This window comes from Chiloscyllium punctatum, chromosome 16 (genome assembly GCF_047496795.1).
Source record: "Chiloscyllium punctatum isolate Juve2018m chromosome 16, sChiPun1.3, whole genome shotgun sequence".
NCBI classification, from domain to species: domain Eukaryota; kingdom Metazoa; phylum Chordata; class Chondrichthyes; order Orectolobiformes; family Hemiscylliidae; genus Chiloscyllium; species Chiloscyllium punctatum.
Window position 1 is genome coordinate 11,597,725 of NC_092754.1, and position 21,798 is coordinate 11,619,522.

The window sequence follows — 21,798 nt, forward strand, 5'->3', positions numbered from 1 at the left end:
TCTCTGCTTGAAATTACATGTAATTTTTAAAAACTTTTCTTCCATACGTGGTCGATGTGGGTTTCCTGAAAGAGAATGACCATTTGATTGGAATATAATTGACACCTTTCGCAGCATCTGCTAAACAGGTTACAAACATTTTATTTTTGTCTTCAGATTTTTATTGGACATTCTTCTTCAGACCGTCTGTTCGCTGGTTGAGCTCCCGGCCCCAGGTTCTCCAGTCTGTTTGAGCTGCAGTTGACGCGTGCCGAATGCATGCCTTCCATTCAAGTCAATTAGTCCCACGGAGACCCAACCGAGCGATTGAAAGGGGGAAAAAAAACTGAGAGAAATGTACAAGAATGTAGCGAACTCAGACACACATTTTCGGCTGAAATCGGCCCGCGATATTGCAGACCAGTGACTTCTACTGGGCAAACGATGGGAAATGGACTGCTATTTCCATGCTGTACATCTCTGTGACTCTATGTTAGGGAATCGAAGAACAAGCATTTCATTTTAATCATTAGGAAACAGTGAAGGAGTGACAAAAAGCCCGTTTGCAGTTTATCCAAGGGTGATGTCGAGCTACCCGCTCTCTGACTCACTGCTGGCTACAGTTTGAGTTGCTCGTTGGAAACCTCTTTATAAAAACTTCGATATCACGTGATTATTTGCAGTTAACACCGCTTTAAACGGAAAATCTGTTTATCTGAGGTGGTCCTGGGTTGGGGGGGTGGAATGTGGGGGCACGATGGAGTGTTATCCAAGGACAGATGTTTAATTTAAGACAGCTTCCCAAGCCAAAACGAACGCGGGCTTTTATTTAAAATTCAGGGACAGATTGGGATGCAATTTTAATAATGCAACAACACGCGAAACATTTGAAAACTTAAAAATTGTAGCTATCGGAGCATCCTTGCCAAGAGAGAGGTCGTTCAATTCTAAAAGGTTACAATCTAAAAATCTCAGTTGAATTATATGGATTCTGAACCATGCAGCAGCTATAACTTTTTAATGAATATGCAGATAATGTTTTAACCAAAAAAATATATGGGGGCGCAGGAGGGCGAACACCCTGTGTATTAAAATACAGGGAGAATTGTGCATCTTAGCTGGAATTAAACTAAAATAAAATAAAATTCCTGGCGAATAGGTTAAGCCATAACATTTTTTTTACCGACACTGAAACTTTTGATGTTACAGGTGACTGGGAAGTTATAGAAATGTTATGTCCAAAATGAAGCTATTTTGTGCATCTGTTGCGCAAACGCGGCAAGTGTTTATGTTCCTTTTAGACTCGTTTTAATTAAAACGCGGTTTTACTTTTGAGATTATTGGACGTGTATCTATTCGGCTGGTATCTGGGGTCGGGCTTGTTTTTAGCGTGTGCCTGACGCGTGGCTTGAATGGAATTGATTAAGCCTCAAGGGAGACATAGAGATTCAGAGCAGCGTATCGGACACCCAACTCAATGTTATATATTTTAGACTTTGTGTTCAGTTAGATAGCGCCGTTTAAGTTAGTTAGCCTTTGCGAAATGATTCCAGACACTGGGGCTAAAAAATACTTCTGCCCCTCAAAACTCGGCTCCAACACTGATAAAGCGAGTTCCTGTTGCTGAGGCAAAAAAGGGGACAAATAATAAACAGAATTTGCAAGGGACAAATAAAAGGACTCAATTTACATCGAAACTTCAAAAAAGCCGGAGAATACACAGGCAATGTCAAGCTGATCCATTTTCTTCCAGCTGGTTCACTCACCGCCCCTCCCCACACAATACCCCCATCTGAATTAGTCTTAATCAAAAGTTTCAAGCATAAAAATAGTCTGCAAATGGAAGTTTTTGGGTGGGGGTTGGGGGGTGGTGAGGTGGTGAGACGGCGTAGCTTTGGGCTTGGGATGCTGCTTCATTGTCTAATTGGTTTATTCATATTCATTATCCAACAGGTTTGTTTTCGACCTGAGGTCCGCGAAACATTGAGAAAGTGCATTAGCCCGAGTTACAAAACATGCCTTTATTTGCATTTCAAAGAGAAACAAACATCTTGCAATCTGCGATAAATCATATCAAGCATCATTTGTAGGAGTTTGGAAATAATCAGTCTTCGCTCTGACAAACTTTCTGAAAAGTTTTTAACTTCATTTAACTTGCTGCTGCTTGCAGCTCAGGGAGGTTTGGGATTTTATTTGTCGAATGTTTTTGTTGTACTATAAAGTATTCCAGAAGGAATTTAGAATTCTCTCATATTTTGCTTTTTTTTACATGCCGAGCCTTTGGTCAGTCTAATGGGATGGTTTCACTCCCACACACGTTGAAACAGGCATGTGAAGTTACTAGCTTCGATGATATAAGCTTCGGTTCTGGTTTTACTGACTGAAAAATTGTGTTTCTGGCTAGAATTGTGCTTGAGCATTGACTCCACTTAAGTTGGGGAGTCGCAGGCAGATGGTAAGTTTTTTTTTGAGTGGGTTGCTGAGGAGCCAGGAGGCGTCTGCCATCAGTGACAAAGAGGTGTGGGCAGGACGCGGACACACCCACGCTCTATAAGTAGGCTCAGTCACCGAGCTACACAACCATTCCTATACAGCTGCACAACTCCTGGACGAAGTCTTTGCCGCTCTAGCCCAGCGTCATTTGAAAGAAAGAATCTCTCTCTCTCTCTCACACACACACACATTAAGAATGTCTCCTCATCTGTATGAATCGAACACTACTGAGCACGGACAAGTCTCTGCGCAATTGAACAAAAGCAAAAGGAAGGAAGCCAGTGAATTAAGAAAGGTAACTCCGCTGCTAGGTCCTGAATCCGGTTTATCCAGAACGAGCGAGCTTTGACCTGCGAACTTTCCGTCTTGCGGTTCCCTCCTGACTTTATCGCGTCTGAAATCTGATTTGATTTTTCTTGCAGACTTTGAAACCTCTCATGGAGAAGCGCAGACGTGCACGGATCAATGACAGTCTGAATCAGTTAAAGACTCTGATTCTGCCCCTCATTGGAAAAGATGTAAGTGTAAGATGCAGTTGACAATTAACCAGCATCGTAACCAATTCCATTGTAATCCAGTTAACAAGCGGAGGGCCAATTACTAAAAGGTTGTTTTATCTCTCTCTCTCTCTCGCTCTCCCTCTTCCAGAGTCCCCGATATTCCAAATTGGAAAAGGCTGATATTCTGGAAATGACTGTCAGATTTCTCCAGGACCTACCGAAGACACCGCTGTACGGTGAGTGCATGATTCGTTATTTCAGATGAAAATATTTCCATTATATACACACACAATCCAATTAGCAACACAAAAAAAGGCTTCGATATGAATCATTAGGATTTAGAACCTTCAGTACGTTCCACAAAGCAGGGGGAGCACTCTAACTTTGAAATCGATTCTGTTTTTAGATAATATTAGATCAACTTGTTGTGACACACCTCTGGGGTAGGTGGAACTTGAATCCAAACCTTCTAACCCAGAGTTAGGGACATTACCTCTGAGCCACAAGGGATCTTCGAATGTGTTTGTACAATTACTGAGACCAGTTGATGAAATGTCTCCCGGTGAAATGTTACAACTTTCAGCATTGCTTCTCGTGATTCTGTCACTGTGTAACATTTAATTCTTAAAATGAGAATTAATTGAAAGGAGACAATGATGAACAGCGCTGATAATGGTTATTTAATGTAGTTCACTCCAAACATCTCCAAGCGCTTTGTAACAGTACATTATTTAAGTATTGTCTCCGTCTAATGTAGCGACCGAGCTGCACACCAAGTTCCTCAACACAATGCAAAAAAAAATCCGTTAACTTGTTTACTGGTTGCCTAAGTATTATTTTCTGTCTTCTGTTTCTAAATGCATGTGTGAAAACGGAAACTGGACCAGCTCGTGAGTGTATAGGCTGCTGTAGGTTTAATTACTGACTTAATGAAGAGGCAGAGTGAAGAATAACCAAATGTTCTTTCTCTCTTGTCTTCTTGTAGATCGCCTGGACAGCTACAGGGAAGGTTACCGCGCCTGCCTCCTACAACTGGCCAACCTTCTCCCGAGTTCAAAACTCATGGGAACGGAAGCTTGCGATCGCCTGACGGACTACCTGGAGAGATGCATGCCTCTAGTCTCCTACTATCCTTATTCTCACAACACCAGGAGCCCCACAGGGACAGACGCTTCACGAGAGAGACCACGGACTTTAATCCAGTTGAACCCAACTGGGAGCTCAGCGCTTCATCGTCCTTCACCGCCCAGTCACAGTCTCCGTCCCAACCAACAAATCATTCCAGCTGACCGGGAGAACTCTATCTGGAGACCCTGGTAGTGGACGTGAATACACGATCTAAAAACAAAGAGACTTAATTACCTTGTACAGGATTAAATTGTAAAGAAAATTTTGCATTCTTTTATATCCAAAGCATTGACAGTTTTGTGAATTGAACAATTTCTATGCAAAACAGAAACTTTCCTTAACGCCGAGCCAACTAAACGACGACTCACAACGGGGCACTTTGTAATGTTAGCATGTCATCTTTCTATAAAATAAGGGAATATATTTTAAATATGAAAATTCAAAGATAATATAAATTTAACGATTGTATGAAAGAGATTTCTGAAAATAAACCGAAACAAAAAAAACTAGGCGTTTAAGAGAACTCTCGTATATCTACAGTTTTATTCCTGTCACTTTGTGAAAGTCTCCAATACTGAAGTTACAATAAAATTCAGGATTGAACCATGGGAACAGTCACATTCCTACTGGGTGGTGACGTTTTCCCTCCCCCAGTGGCATTAAGACCTCGGAGCAACCCAGCGTTTCCCTTAAAGCTCTCTCATAAAGGGGCAATGCCCAGGGCCGTAGACTTACCATTGTTATCACAATATCTAGAGGAGAGATGAGGATTTTTCTTCATCCCTTGTCGGTTTCTGGAAGGCCCTTTCTAAACTCTGATTTCATTAATACAAGGACTGACTAAGGGTGCAGCAAGAATTAGAATTATAAGCGTTGACTGTCAATATGCCCACTTCCATTTAGTTTTGTGTGTGTGTGTATATATATATATATATATACAGCATCAGTCTGGTTATCTGTATTCAAATCTCTGAATTGGGAATGGAAGCCACAACTTCTGACGCAAAAATGATAGAGTTACCAATTGTATCACATCTGATAAAACAGATGTAGGACCTACTCGCATATCCCATACGTTCAATGAGGGATATATCCACATATCATTCAATAGGGGTCATATCTGCACATCCTATATCCTTCAATAGAAGACCTAGCCACATATCCTATATTCGACAATACAATAGGACAATAGAGTCTTAGAGTGATACAGCACGGAAACAGACTGTTGATCCAATCAGTCCAATCCGACCATGTTCCCAAACTAGTCCCACCTACCTGCGCTTGGCCCATAGCCCTCCAAATATTTCTTATTCGCGTAGTTATCCATACGTCTTTGAAACACTGTAACGGTTCCCACATCCAACACTTCCTCCGGAAGTTCATTCCACACATGAACCACTCTGTGTAAAAAACATTGCCCCTCGTCATTTTAAAATCGTTCTCCTCTCCCCTTAAAAATGTTGCCTAGTCTTGAAATCTCTCACCCGAGGGAATATATACCTGCCATTCACCCTATCTCTACCCCTCATGATTCTATAAACCTCTATAAAGTCAGCCCTCAACCTCCTGCACTCTCGTGAAAAAAGTTTCAGACTATCCAGCATCTCCTTATAACGCAAACCCTCTATTCCCAGCAATAATCAGGTAAATCGTTTCTGAACCCTCTCCAGCTTAATCATATCCATCCTATAAAAAGGGAGAGCAAAACTGGACACAGTACTCCAGAAGAGGCCCCACCAATGTCCTTTATAACCTTAGCATGAAGTCTCAACTCCCATCTCAAAGGTCTAAACAATGAAGGCAAGTGAGCTGAATGCCTTCCTAACCATCCTGTCTACATGTGAAGCAAACTTCAAAGAATTATGTACATGAACCCTTAGATTTCTCTGTTCTACACCACTACCCAAGGCCTAACTGTTAATTGTATAAGTCCTGCCCTTGGTTTCTTTAACAAAATGCAATACCTCGCATTCATCTAAAGACCTCAGCTGGGGCGTTGTGTACAATCACGTTATGAGAAAGATTGGGAATGCACTGTAGAGAGTGAAAAGCGATTTACAAGAATAGTTACAGGAATGATAAATTTTAATTATAAGGATAGATGAAGAAGTTAGAACTGTTCTCCTTGGAGAGAAGACGCTGAAAGGAGATTTGAATAACGTTTTCAAAATCATGATCGTACTGGATAGAGTAGACAGGGAGAAGCTATTTCCATTGGTAAAAGAAAGAAAGACGAAACGGCATAAATTTAAAGTGATGTGCGCATGCAGCAAGGGTGAAAAAGTACGTTTTATTGCAGCGAGTAGAGTTGAAATGAACTGTCTCGAAAAATGGTGGAGGCATTAGATGATTATTTTGTTAGAAAGGGAGTAACCCCGGTGGCTCAGTAATGTTGCCTCACAGATTCAGGGACCCGGGTTCGATCCCAACCTCGGGCGACCGTCTATGTGGAGTTTGCACATCAACCCCGTGTCTCTGTGGGTTTCCGCCCAAAGGTGTGAAGGTGCATTATTATTCTGGGGTAAATGGGGGGGAGGGTTGCTCCTCGGAGGGTCAGCGTAGACTTGTTTCCACGCTGTAGGGATTCTAAATAGAATGCAGGAGCGGATACAGGCGAAATGGACCTAATTACGCCCTTCTATTTCCTAACAGTTCTGTGAAAGTGATGCTGAATTTGCACATTTACCCTGCACTAAGATTAGCCTTTTGAAAAACTGCCCACTGTTTGTTTAGCAAGTCATGGGCTTGTTCTGTGAGCCCCCTTAGCAGCCAAGAATAGTACTGGCCATTACGGCAAACCCAGATGCACACCAAATTCATGATAACGTCGGAATGCAGTGCGTTTCTGTTGTAATTGATATTGACAAAGATGTACCGTTAGGACTGATCCCGTGCGTATTTTGATTAAATTTATTGAATGACTGATAGATTTAAGGTGTAAGCCTCTATTTGAGTTAACGTTATATTTATTCAGATTGACTACTTTATGTTTGTTTATTTTTGTTTGTAGAAATGCTTAAATAAACACGAAATCTCACTCTAACCAAATGGAAAGGAAATTCTGATCTCGCACGCAATCATCTGACAAAAAAAGCACTTCTTAAAAAAAATTGAAATCAGCTAGACCTGATGAAGCGGAGAGATCGGAATCCTTACTTGCACAGCAAACCTTACATACAGAAATCTACACGGCGAGGCGAATTCAGATGATGTGTATTAGATTACTTTACAGTGTGGAAACAGGCCCTTCGGCCCAACAAGTCCACACCGACCCGCAACCCACCCAACGCCACGGGCAATTTAACCTGCACATTTTTGGATTGTGGGAGGAAACCCACGCAGACACGGGGAGAATGTGCAAACTCCACACAGAGAGTCGCCTGAGGCGGGAATTGAACCCGGGTCTCTGGCGCTGTGGGACAGCAGTGTAAAGATAACTTGTAAATCGTGTCCAGTTCTGCAAAAAGATTCAAAAAGTGCGCGGGGATACCAACCGGTTGATACAAACAACACTTTGCATCGGATCCACTCTTACCCCAAACAACAGAGAGAGTTTGGTGATGCAGTTTGCACTTGGTACTGTTAGACATTTTTAAATGCTGAAATATTGAAGTCCAAACACCAACTTCTTACAAACCCCCTCAAATATATTTTGTAAACTGGTGGAATCTTTGTTGTGAAATTGCCCTTTAAATGAACAAATATACTCTAAGTAAAAGTTACTATAGTTCGTTGTGAAGTCAGAATTAGAATTCTCTCTGTTCAAGTCAAATGAGCTTTCGGTCTGATGAAGACTCACCGGACTGGAAACGTTAACTCTGCTTTCTTCCCACAGATGCTGCCAGGCCTGCTGAGTTTCTCCAGACATTTCCGTATCGTTTCAGACTTCCAGCTTCCGCAGTATTTTTCTGTTTCATAAAGGCACACGTTTCATGATGTACATTTGTGAGCTAAGGCCGGACCGCACCATCCATCCCTGACGGAAAACTCTGGGGGATTAAAGAACAACACCATTTAGCATAGGTCCATCAGGCAGTGGTGCGCCTGTGAGGGTCTCCAGTATCTATGGATAAGGAGATGGTGAATACCACCCGGTGTTATGTTTCGTTGCCATGGTCACTGAGAACGAGTGCATCGACTGCAACAGAGACCTCAAAGTAGAGTGCGTGTTGTTGATAAGGTGGGGAAGGGGCAGTATACCTGGGGCACAACATATTTTTAAAATGAAAAACAAGTTACATCGTTTTTTGCTTTCTCACCAGAACTCCCTGAGCAGATTGACAGGATAGCTTAACAGAAACTTCCCATCAAGCCCAGGCACAACCTGACGAGCGGCGAGAAGGGCTCTCTCCATCAAATCCTTCCTGTACACTCAGAATTCAACCCTCCCGGCGGTTGTAATACGGGGGAAGACGCTCATTCCCTCTCTTCCGGAATTGACTTTACGAAGAAGGGTGTGGGGGCGGGTGAAGCAGTTAATTTTGTGACAACATTGCTTCACATTTGTTTCATCATGAAGAATTCAGTGCTCTGCCGGCTGTTCCAAGAGTGCACAATGAGACCAATATGGGTTGCTGCTGGAGGGCCAACAAATGGATAGGCAACTCTTTGGTTTCTCATCAATTATAGACAGCACAGAAACATACCCTTCCGTCCAACCTGTCCTTGCCCAACATAATCCCAAACTAAACTAGTCCCACCTGCCTGCTCCTGGCCCATATCCCTCCAAACCTTTCCCATTCACGTATCCATCCAAATGTTTTTTAAACACCTTAATTGTACCAGTATCCACCACTTCCTGAGGAAGTTCATTCCACACGCGAACCACCCTCAGTGCCTCTTATGGCTTTTTAAATTCGCACTCCCCCCACCTTAAAAAGTACCCCCTAATCTTGAAATGCCCCATTTTAGGGAAAAGACAACTACCATCAACTCCATGTCGAAAATTAGATGAGCTCCGAGTGCAGAGAATTGTCTTTTAAGGCAGCACATTTCTTGGTGCAGGTGTGCATGTGCAGGGAAGCACTAACTAGGGACATCCTTCCACAAAAAGGTTCAATTGCAAAAGGTTACTGTCTAAGATCCCCTTGTCACAGCATATGCTGGGAGGCTGGAACATGGATAAAAATCCCTTGACAAGCGAGAATGTTTCACATGAAACGTATATTATAAATATAACTTGTAATGGTAAAAATAGTGAGGCGCGTCTGTCAAATTAAAATAAATTGAACTCTATGTAATGTCAAATTAGAACCAACGTAATATAGGAGAAAGTGAGGACTGCGGATGCTGGAGATCACAGTAGAGAGTGTGGTGCTGGAAAAGCAAGAGCAGGTCAGGCAGCATGGGAGGAGCAGGAGAATCGACGTTTCCGGCATAAGCCTATTATCAGGAATGAGGCTTGTGGGCCGGGGAGGGGCTGAGAAATAAATGGGAGGGGATGGGGCACCCGGGAAGGTAGCTGGGAATGTGATAGGTAGCTGAAGATTGGGGGGTAGGTGGGCGAATGGAATGGTCGGAGAGGAGGGTAGAGTGGATATGTGGGAAGGAAGATGGACAGGTAGGACAATTCAAGAGGGCAGTGCGGACTTGGAGGTTTGGGACTGGGATAAGGTGGAGGGAGGGGGAATGAGGAAACTGGTGAAATCCACATTGATCCTGTGTGGTTGGAGGATACCAAGGAAGATGGTGAGGCATTCTTCCTCCAGGCATCCGGTGGTTAGGGTTTGGCGATGGAGGAGGCCCAGGACCTGCATGTCCTTGGTGGAGTGGGTGGCGGAGTTAAAGTGTTCGACCACTGGGCACTGGGGTTAGTTGGTGCGAGTGTACCAGAGATATTCTCTGAAATGATCCACAAGTTGGTGTCCTTTCTCCCAAATGTAGAGGAGAGATCCTTCATATTTTCATACCAATAATGCAGGATATGCAGATTTATTTGGTTTAGGAACAATCTCATCTATGATAGAATACATGCAAGTGTGTCATCTGTTAATAGGCCTGTAGCATGTGGATTCAGATTTATGAGAGATGGGTCAAAATATGTATTGAAGAATGTAGGGTGTGTAGTTAGACCTTGTATTGAATGGTGTAGAATATAAAGATATCAAATATACTGACTGGTGTTCCATATGCTGGGAAATCCTGTATTGCCCTGGACTGAAGGATGAAGATTTGGGGTTAATGGCCTGTGCAGGAGAGTACAGAATTATTACTGTATTGGCACACACTGTAGGACATTTGGGAATGCCCTTTATTGAAAGCTACAGGAAATGTGGTATGCCCTCTATTACAGGTTACATAGAATGTGCAGATATTTCCCCATGCATTGAAAGATATAAAGTAATTCGATATGTCCTGTATGGAAATGTACAGTTTAAGCCTGAATGTCCTATGCTAATTCTGTAGTATATGCTGGTATGTCCTATATTGAACAATTTAGGCGATACAGCTAACTCTTATACTAATCCTTATTGCAAGCCTGTTCCAACAGTCTACCTAAAGGATTGGTGTTGGGTCCACTTTTGTTTATCATGCATATAAATCACTTAGATGAGAATATAGAAGGCACGGTTGGTAAGTTTGCGGATGACATCAAAATTGGTGGTATTATGGACACTGAAGAAGGATATCTAAGATTACAGGGATCTTGATCAATTGTGTCAATGCGCTGAGGAATGGCAAATGGTCTAATAAGTGTCTTCTACAAGTTCAAATATCACCTCCCTGCTCTTGCACTCTATATCCCTATTAATAAGCTGAGAACACTGGGTGCTTTATTAAAAGTTCTATCCACTTGACCTGCCACTTTCACTCATCTGTGCACATATACATCCATGTCCATCTGTTCCTGCACGTATTATATTGTCTTTCAATGTTCTTCCTACAATGCTTCATGCTGCTCTACAGTGAACTTCATCTGCCACCTATTTGTGCACTCCACCAACTTGTCAATGTATTTTTGGTGTTCTGCATTGTCCTCCTCACAGTTTACAATTCTTCCAAATTTAGTGGCATCTGCAAATTTTTAAACCGAGCTCCAGTTCATTAGCATATATTAGGAAAAGCAAGGGTCCTAGTATGGACTCCTGGAGAACTCCATTCCAAATTTTTCTCCAGCCCAAAAATAACCCATTAACCACTACTTTCTTTTTTTTTTATCACTCAGCCAATTGTGTGTTCACAAAGCTAATGTCCCTTTTATACTATGACCGATAAAATGTTCCTCACAAGTCTGTTGTGTGGCACTGCAGCAAATGCCTTCTGGAAATCCATGTATTAACAGCACTAACTCCATTAAGCCTTTTTCTTATCTCTTCAAAGTAAAACTCCAATAAGTTATTTAAACATCATTTCCCCTTTTAAAATCCTAATCAATGCACCTTTTTTTTATGAGATGATTAATTCTATTCTGAATGATAGCTCAGAAGTCTCCTCACCACTAAAGTTAAAGTAACTAGTCTGTAATTGCTGGGATCATCCTTACACCATTTTTGAATATGGTCATAATATCTCTAATTATCCAGTTTTCTGGAACCAACCCTGAGTCCAGGGAAAACTGAAAGATTGTGGCCAACCCCTCTACAATTTCTACCCCAAGTTCCTTCAAAGTCTTTGGATACATCTCTGGTTCTGGTTCTTCATCAACTTTAAGTGCCAACAATCTACCCTAGACTTCTTACTTATTAAGTTTGATTTTTTCTAGAAACAGAGTTATCACCTTGCTCACCAATGACTTGAGCAACATTCTCTTTTGTAACGACAGATGCAATGTATTAATTTAACATCTCAGCTATGTCCCCATCTCTATTTATATAATTCACCTTTTGGTCTCTGACCAGCCCCATTCCTCCTTTAATCAACAAATTTCTTACTGTTTATATGTTGAAAGAAGACTCTGAGATTTCCCTTTATGTTACCCGCCCTAATTGCTCTCTGTTACTCTGCCTTGCTTTATCATTCTCAACCCCATCCCTGCCAAATCTATTGCATTTCTATTGATTCTCAATTGTATTTTCTGCCTTACACCTGTCTAAACACACTCTTTCTTCCTAACTTCTACCTCCTTTGTCATCCAGGGAAATCTGGATGTGTTTGTTCTGTATTTTCCATTGGAGGGAACACATATCGGCTGAACCTGAACCACCTGCTCCTTGAACGCAGCTCATTGTTCAGTTACTGTTTTTTAACACCGATCTCTGACTCCAATCAATCTTGCCTAGCTCTGTTCTTGCTTCATTAAGGTCAACTCAACAGATTGGCATGCAACAATTCAGAGCAATAAAAAAGACGTTCTCTACCACCATCCTGAACTTTATGATATAATGATCAGTGTCTCCTAAATTACCTCCTCTACATTCGATCCACTTGGCCCATTCATTTCCAAGGACCGTGTCCAACAATGCATCCTTCCCTTTTGAACTGGACACATACTGCTATAGCAAACTCTCCTGAACACAATTCAGGTACACTTCTCCATCGCTGCAGCAGACACATTCAGTATCCCAATCTCTATTTGGGTAATTGAAGTCCCCCATTATTGCCACTCTATAATGTTGGCAGCTCTCTGCAATTTTCTGCAGAATTATCCTTCTATGTTGGTCATGGTTAGCCTCAAAACTCCAAATTACAATACTACACCTATTCAAATGACATATAAACGGTTGTGAGTTAGCTTGAATGGAAAACTGTCTTCTAATTAAGATCCAGTTTTATTATAATCAGCTGCACAAATCAATCTGTGTGCTCCTGGGGCGATGCACACCTCCCATTTATCCAACTGTGAGTAGGAGTTGTCAAAAGAGGCTGAAACTTTGGTTGAAAGTTACAGATGTCACATTGACATTGGATGCCTCAAGTATTGTGCTGTCTGTTACTACCTTTCTGGTGCGCACCTGCAAACGTCATTCCGGAGCTAGAGTTTTGTAACATTCATGGAAGTGACACAATTTCAGAAGATGTCATCCACACAGATTGAACACATGAGACAATGCCCTTCTAGACTATAATTCTGCTGTCTTTAAAAAAAAAGGACAAGGGTCTTGTTCAGGTAAGAAGTGGGTTAAAGAGATCAGGAGAAGGTTTCCAAAGTTTGTGTTTTAAAAGCCTTGAGATTGTAAAAGGAAAGAAATACTTCAAAGAGCTGAGAGGTTGGCCACGTGGTTTCGACAGTGGATTATCAATCCAGTTGGATTGAATAAGTGAGATAGTTTACCTGAAACCTGAAACAAAAATGACAATGAACATGAACGACGTGGACTGGTGAATAAATCTATTTAGTTCACCAAAGTTTTCATTCACAGAATGGAGCCCACTGCTCAGGTTAACCCCACCACAAACTCACACACTCCCCAGCTATGGCACACCCTCCTCTCTCTGAGACACAGATTCCAGTCCTAAGATCCTGTGGATGACCTGAGCACAAACATTGAGGCTGATACCCCTGTGCAATACCAAAGGAGTGCTAAGCTGTCTTTCAGCTAAGATACCAAACTAAGTATACACCTGCTTGGGTAAATGAACCCATGGTACTATTTGAAGAAGAGGGTCAGTGTTAAGCTGAGTGTACCAGCTAGTGTTCATTCCCCTCCTCCTTAGAGCATTCCTCAGAATTGAGGATGATCTGCTTCCACTCTGGAACGATTGATAAGTCCAATACATAATCTGCAGATTCTACCACATGTGGTGCAGGTGGTGGTTGAAGGGGTAAGCAGATGGGCTTTTGGAGGTTTGTGTCCTGGGTGCCTCCTAAGCAAACTTTTTCATCTTGGTTAGACTCGGATAAGGGACATTTTTGAACTCTTTCAGGAACAACTGGAGTGTTTTCATGATCTTCATAGAAGACATACAATGTGGAAACTGGCCAATTGGCCCAACAACTCCACATCGATCCTCCGAAGAGTATCCCACCCAAACCCATTACTTTACATTTACCCATGGTTAATGCACCTAGCTACACATCCCTGAACAGTATGGGAAAATTAGCATGGCCAATCCACCCTAACCTGCACATCTTTGGATTGTGGGAGGAAACCCATGCAGACATGGGGGTGGGGGGGGGGGGAGGGATGTGCAAACTCCACACAGTTGGAAGCTAGAACTCCAAAGCTGGAATTGAACCTGGGTCCCTGGTCCCTAGCACTGTGAGGCAACAGTGCTAACCACTGATCCACCCTACTGCCCTAAGATTCTCCTGCTGTCACAAAGGTCTGAGTAGTACAGTTGCTTGGAGATTCTCTGTCAGGCACATGAATGACAACCTGTCCAGCCGAGTGCATAGGTTTGAAATGATTAGGTCATTTGGTATGTTGGCATGGGAGAGGACACTGCAGATGGATGATCAAACATGCCACTGGATTTGGAAGATCTTGTAAAGGCCACTGGTAGTCATTCTTTAGTGATTTGAGGTGTCTTACTGTAAGTTGGCTGAGTCTCCGATGTATATAGGAGTGAGGAGATCACAGCTGGCTGATAAATAAATATGTTAGACTCACATTTGAGATCATGGTCAAACAAGCAGTCTTTTACTCAGGGGAAGACTCAGCTTTTTTATTCTTCAAATAACATTATAAAAACATATAATCCAGCCATCGCTGTTTGCTTGCTGTGCACAAATTGGTTGCCACATTCCATAAATGACAACAGTGACCCTACTCCAGATGTAGTTGCTTGGCCTTTATACACATTGTGATGTTTGGTGGCTATAAACATCATTAAGTAAATGTAAGCTTTTATTTTCTTTTTGAGGATTTTTTGGCATTGCTGGCAAGGTGGGCATCTAATGCCCCTTTCCAGTTGTTCTTGATAAGGTTCTTTTTTTAAAAATACTTCAGTGTATATTGTGAAAGCACTATCACAATGCTGTTAGCTATGGAACTATAGGATTTTGACACAGGCTTTACATAACACTAGTTAGATACTACAGTAATTGAAACTAATGACCTGCCAGTGTAATCAGTGTCACAAGAGCAAGTTGTTAACACCATCCCCTCTAAATCAGATGGTTTCATACTCAACTTCCACATTGACCACATACTCATGGCACTATTCAAAGGAGAACAAGGTGTTATTTTTGCTGTCTAGGCCGTTCTGACTTGGAACTACATTTCCATTCTTTGACTGTCACTGCTTCAAAAATCCTGGAAAAACTCTTCCCAATCGTACTATAGGTGTAGTCATATCACATGAATGGCAGCAGTTTAAACAAGAGGCTCATCATTACCTTCTCAGGAGAATTTGGAATAGACAATAATGCTGGTCTTGCAATTGGCACTCACATCCCATGAACAAACTTACAAAATAAAATCATCTATGACTCATTTGGTAACATTTTGAACTCTGAGTCAGAAAGCCATGAGTTCAAGATCTGCTCCAGTACTTAAGTGCAAAAAAAAAGAAACTGCCACTTCAGTGTAGCACTGATGAAGCATTTGCCTTTAGGAAGGGTAGTACTGAGAGAAGTTGTATCAGAGAGGTAGCACTAAGGGAGATTTGTGCTTAGGGAGCAGCAATACTGAGGAATGTCATCTTTGAGAGGGCCAAGACTAAGGGAGTTCTGTGCTTTTGAAAAAAAATTACTCATGGGACCAAGAGTATCACTAGCTGACGCGTTCCTATCCCTAGTTGCCCTTAAGAAGCCAAAATGAGCTGCCTTTTTGAACTGCTGAGGTCCCTGTGGTGTAGGTAAACTCACAATGCCATCAAGGAGAGAATTCCACAATTTTCTGGCATTCCAGTGAAGGAACAACACCATATTTAGAACATAGAACAATACAGCGCAGAACAGGTCCTACGGCCCTTGATGTTGTGCCGACCTATGAACCAATCTAAGCCCATCACCCAACACTATCCCATTATCATCCATGTGCTTATCCAAGGACTGTTTAAATGCCCCTAACGTGGCTGAGTTAACTACATGGGCAGGCAAGGCATTCCACACCCTTACCATTCTCTGAGTGAAGATTCTGCCTCTAACATCTGTCTTAAATCTATTACCCCTCAATTTGCAGCTATACCCCAGTACTAGCAGATGTCATCATACTAGGAAAAAGACTTTCACTGACCACCCCATCAAATCCTCTGATCATTTTGTATATCTCTATTAAATCACCTCCATCCCTTCTTCTCTCCCCAAGTCCCTCAGCCTTTCCTCATATGACCTTTGCTTCAGACCAGGCAACATCCTGGTAAATCTCCTTTCTTTTTCCAAGGCTTCCACATCCTTCCTGTAATGGGGCAACCAGAACTGCACACAATACTCCAAGTGAGGCTGCACTAGCGTTTTGTACAGTTGCAGCATGACATCACGTCTCCAGAACTCAATCCCTCTAACAATAAAACCTAACACACTGTATGCCTTCTTAACAGCACGATCAACCAGGATGGCAACTTTCAGGGATCTATGTACATGGACTCCAAGATCCCTCTGTACATCCATACTACCAAGAATCTTTCCATTGACCCAATATTCTGCCTTCCTGTTATTCTTCCCAAAGTGAATCACTCACATTTATCTGCATTGAACTCCATTTTCCACCGTTCAGCCCAGTTCTGCAGTTTATCCAAGTCTCCCTGCAATCTGTGACATTCTTCTACACTCTCTATCATTCCACCGACTTTAGTATCATCTGCAAACTTACTAACCCATCCACTTATGCCTGCGTCCATGTCGTTTATAAAAATGACAAACAGCAATGGTGCCAAAACAGATCCTTGTTGCACACCACTAGTAACCGGAATCCAGGCTGAATATTTTCCATCAATCACTACTCAAGCCCAGTTTCTAATCCAACTACTAAATCACCCTCAATCCCGTGCCTCCACATTTTCTCCAGTAGCCTATCATGTGGAGCCTTATCAAAGGCTTTGTTGAAGTCTATGTACACACATCAACTGCCCTACCCTCATCCACATGCCTGGTCACCTTCTCAAAAAACGCAATGAGGTTTGTGAGACACGAACTGCCTTTGATGTATCAGTGTTGACTATTTCCAATCAAATTGTTGCTTGCTAGATGATAATAAATCCTACCTCTTATAATCCTTTCCAAAACTTTTCCTACAACAAACATAAGGCTCACTGGTCTATAATTACCTGGGTCATGTCTACTGCCTTTCTTGAACAATTGCACAACATTTGCATTCCTCAGGTCCTCTGGTACAATTTCACATTTGTAGTTGACAGAACACCAAACAAGTTAGTGAATGATGTTGATACAAAAGCTGTGCTTTATGGAGCAGAGTGACAGCTCTTTTATAGAATCCCTACAGTGTGAAAATAGGTGCTTCAGCCCAACAAGTCCACACCGGCCCTCCAAAAAGTAACTCACCCAGACCTATTTCCCCCTAACTAATGCACCTAGCCTACACATCCCTGAACACCTTGGACAATTTAGTATAGCCAATTCACCTAACCTGCACATCTTTGGATTGTGGGAGGAAACTGGAGCACCCAGAGGAAACCCACACAGACATGGGGAGAATGTGCAAATGACACACAGACAGTCGCCTAAAGCTGGAATTGAACCTGAGTCCCTTGAGCTGTGCGAACCACTGAGCCACTGTGCTGCAATTTCCAAGTCAAGATGGTGAGTGGCTTGGAAGGGAACTTGCAGGTGGTGGTGTTACCAATGTATCTGGTGCCCTTGTCTTTCTTGATAGAAATGGATGTGGGTTTGAAAGTTGCTGTCTAAGGATCATTGGTTAATTTCTGCAGGACAGCTTAAAGATAATGTTCACTGTAGCTATAAGCTTAGGTGGTAGAGGGAGTGGATGTTTGTGGATGTGGTGTCAATCAAGTGGCTGCTTTGTCCTGGATGGTGACAAGCTTCTTGAGTGTCGTTGGAGCTTCAATCATCCAGGCTAGTGGGGATTATTCTATCACACTCCCGACTTCTGCCTTGCAGATAGTGGACAGGCTTCTATGCCCGATTCTCCTGCTTCTTGGATGCTGCCTGAGCAGTGGTTTTCCAGCAGCACATCTTGATTTTGGAGAATCAGGATATGAGTTACTGACTGCAGTATTCCCAGCCTCTGGCCTGCTTCTGTAGCCATTGTATTTATCAGGCAAGTCCTGTTGAGTTTCTGGTCAATGGCAAACCCCCGAATGTTGATAGTGAGGTGACTCAGTGATAGTAATGTTATTGAATATCAAGGGGCGGTGATTAGATTGTCTTGTTAGAGATGGTCATTGCCTGGCATTTGTGTGGCATGAATGTTCCTTGCCATTTTTCAGCTCAGTCCTGGATATTATCCAGGTCTTGTTGCATTTGAACATGGGCAATTTCAGTCTCTGAGAAGTCATGAATGGTGCTGAACATTGTGCAATCATGTTGGCAGACATTCCCACTTCTGACCTTATGATGGAGGAAAAGGTCATTGATGAAGCAGTTGAAGATGATGGGGTCTAGGACACTAACTTAAGGAACTCTTGCAGAGATGTCCTGGAAATGAGATGGCTGACCTCGGACAGCCACAACTATCTTGTCATGTGCCAGGTATGACTCGACTCAGCACATAGCAAGATGGTTGTTGTTGGAGGTCAGTGATCTCAGCTGTAGGAGGGCAGTACTGAGAGTGTTGTCTTTAGGATGGGCAGTACTGAGGGTTGCGGTGCTTTATTAAGGGGCGGTACCGAGGGAATGCTGTATTTTTGGAAGGTGCAGTGTAAGAGAGTGCTTTGCTTTAGGAGGGGTAACCCTGAGGGCGTAGTTTGCTTTTGGAAGCGGAATACTGAAAGAATACTTGTTGTTAGAAAGGGGCAATACGAAGGAGTGCTGTCCTTTAGGAGGCTCTGTAGAAGGCGGTGCTGAGCTTTAGGAAAGGACAATTCAAGAGACAGTGCTGTGATTTGGGGGGATTTATTTTGATGAAGGCTTCACCTGCTCATTGCAAAATGTTCCCTGTCAAAGGAAAGTGGGACAATCAACTCTCTTATCTTGGCCTGTTTAAGCCCTGTACGCAATATCACAAATCATATGAATTGTTTATTATCTATTTATATGGGGGCTTGCTCTTCACAAACTAGTTGATGTTTCCGACAGCAATATAGTGATTATACTTCACAGATATCTCGTTGATTGTAAATGCTTTGAGCCTATAGAAAGGGGAACTATATAAATGCAAGCTTTTCTTTATGAGAGGATTAAAGGTCCAGCAGTGCGGTCTTGTCGGAGGCATCTGAGAGCCCGGCAGCTTTGTCGAGGCGGTCCTAGCGCCGACTGATCACTTCTGCGGCAGAGGCATCTTCTGGTGAAGTCCAGCGAGGACTCCGTGGTGAGAGTGTCAGTGGAGACGAGATGGCATTGAAGAATGGTGATTTCCATTTCAGTGGCGGCATGGCGACGGGACTGGTGCCTGGTCACCAGGCCCATGGCCCATGGTAGAGCGCTTAACGTTGGAAAGTTGGACACTTTCTTCACTCCTCTGCCTTTACATTCCATGTTTTGGTTTATTTTTCTATGTTTTAATATGGCTCCAGAGAGTGGCAACTCTGCAGCACGTTTGACTGTACTTCTTAGCAAGATACACGTGACAATAAATTAAAAAAATCAAATCTGACTATTATTTTCTGGTTGCCTATGAGTGTTTGCTGTGTACAAATTAGCTGCCCGAATTCGGCATTACAAAACGGTTTAATTAACTGCAAAGTATTTTCTGAAATCTTCAGGTATATAATTACAATTTCGTTCTTTCAAGGAATAATTCGCTCAGAAGCCAAATAACACTGACGAACACTTGAAATTATATCGTAATTATGCTGAAAGGAAATAGCATGAGAAGGTGACGCAACTGCACAGTCAGATTTGGGCTTTCTTGTAACGTGGAAAGAGACCGCAAAATAGAGAGAGAGAACTCCCGGCGCGCAGAGCAGGGCGGGTTAAAATCTCAGACATGTAAGCAAGACTGATATCAAACTTCCAAAACAAAACTGAGCTGCAGAGAAGGTTATAAAAAAGTCTTTCATTGTAATAAAAGTAAAATACCTCGAGGTTTGAAGAGGAAGCACTTGGGGTTGGAAACGTTAACTCTGTTTCTCTCTCCACAATGTTGTCAGGCCAGCTGAGTTTCTCCAGCATCTTCTGCTTCAATGCCAAGTGTTGTCTCTGGTTCAATTGTGCTGAAAAATGTGTTGCTGGAAAAGCGCAGCAGGTCAGGCAGCATCCCCGGAGCAGGGGAATCGACGTTTCGGGCATGAGCCCTTCATCAGGAATCCCTCCCTCCCCTTCCTAGACCTCTCCATTTCTATTACTGGATTAGTGGTGCTGGAAGAGCACAGCAGTTCAGGCAGCATCCAACGAGCAGCGAAATCAACGTTTCGTGCAAAAGCCCTTTTGCCCGAAACGTTGATTTCGCTGCACGTTGGATGCTGCCTGAACTGCTGTGCTCTTCCAGCACCACTAATCCAGTATTTGGTTTTCAGCATCTGCAGTCATTGTTTTTACCTTTCCATTTCTATCCCGGGCGACCGATTCAACACGGACATTTACTATAAACCGACCGACTCCCACAACTACCCAGATTACACCTCCTCCCACCCTGTCCCCTGTGAAAACGCCATCCTCTACTGAACCTCTGGTTCATTTGTCTCTAAGTCTCTGAGCTGCTGAACCTTCTGAAATTGTTTCTCCTGATTTTTCACTCCTGATCTCTGATGCCAGTTTGCAATATCCCTCCATTAAAAAAAGTTCAATTGAGAAGTCTTTAGTATTGTATGTCAGGGGTGTCTATTTCCGATTTAGCCTTGGATTTTAAGTGTGCGGCCTCGCATGTTTAATGGGGATGTTTAAAAAATCATTTTTAGCTGCAAGGCAGCAGGGCTAAAGGACCTGATGACTTTGCAGTGAGGCGTATAATCTCTTTCAGGGAGGCGTCTTCGCTAACTTTACGTGTGCCACGTAGGAATGAAAATTCGGGGCTAAAAACAGACACAAAGCACTGCGGCAGGGGAACTGGAACAATGAACAATGGTGTGTTACAACACACACACACACACACACACTCACAAGCTCCGGTGTGCAGCCTGGTGTGAACTAGTCCGGACCTGCAACCGGGCCAGCTCACCGCCCACACTCATTCGCATTGAGCAAGCAGTTTCGGTGCATTTTCCCACGCGTCAGAGAGACAGGGAGCTGCCAGATGTCACACAGCTGCATCGCAAACACACGCCTTGACAGCCGGAGTCATGGCTCCACACGTTAGGGAAACAAACCTTCCGAAGAAGCGACCAGAGGCCATCCACCTCCGCCCACAGCCTGACGAGCTACCTCCTGTCGTTCTTCGCTCGGAGCCATATTTTAACTTCTTTCAGGTTTCTTGCCCCTTGTTTTGCACCAGTGACAAATCAGCTTATACAATATATCACAGGGTTCAAACTGAGGTCACCAGTCCCCGGGCAGTCCAGCTCCGCTTTGTGTTCCTGGTTCAGTCCTGTTTCAATCTTAAGGCTTTTCCTTATCACTATTGTCCGATTACTGACTACACCGTCATTCAAAACGTTACTTATGCTCTGCACAAAACAATGGGTACCTTCATCTTGGTGTTAGCTGCGGCTTAGCTGGTAACACTATTGAGTCTGACCCAGAGGGTTGAGGTTCAATTCCACTTCAGGGACTTGAACGCACGAGAGAGGTCTGTAGCACTCATTCCAGAATGGTATTGCAGAAGGAGGCTGAAGGAAGTTTCATAGGTTGAATTGATTTAAG

At 42.9% G+C, this 21,798-nt stretch overlaps 1 protein-coding gene and 1 long non-coding RNA gene across 2 annotated transcripts; one reads left to right on the forward strand and one right to left on the reverse strand.

Annotated features, from left to right (window-relative positions):
• Positions 1-2,570: 2,570 nt before the first annotated feature.
• On the forward strand, positions 2,571-4,538 carry hes2.1 (hes family bHLH transcription factor 2, tandem duplicate 1). The gene is made up of 4 exons (XM_072585892.1): positions 2,571-2,767; positions 2,895-2,990; positions 3,121-3,208; positions 3,958-4,538. Exons 1-4 carry the CDS (start codon positions 2,669-2,671, stop codon positions 4,290-4,292), a joined length of 618 nt encoding a protein of 205 aa, XP_072441993.1. The 5' UTR covers positions 2,571-2,668; the 3' UTR covers positions 4,293-4,538.
• On the reverse strand, positions 4,053-20,270 carry LOC140486963 (uncharacterized). Its single transcript, XR_011962684.1, has 4 exons — positions 20,080-20,270; positions 7,900-8,089; positions 5,376-5,500; positions 4,053-4,310 (listed from the first exon to the last, which is right to left on the reverse strand). It is a non-coding gene; the product is annotated as an uncharacterized lncRNA (long non-coding RNA).
• Between the last annotated feature and the right edge of the window lie 1,528 nt (positions 20,271-21,798).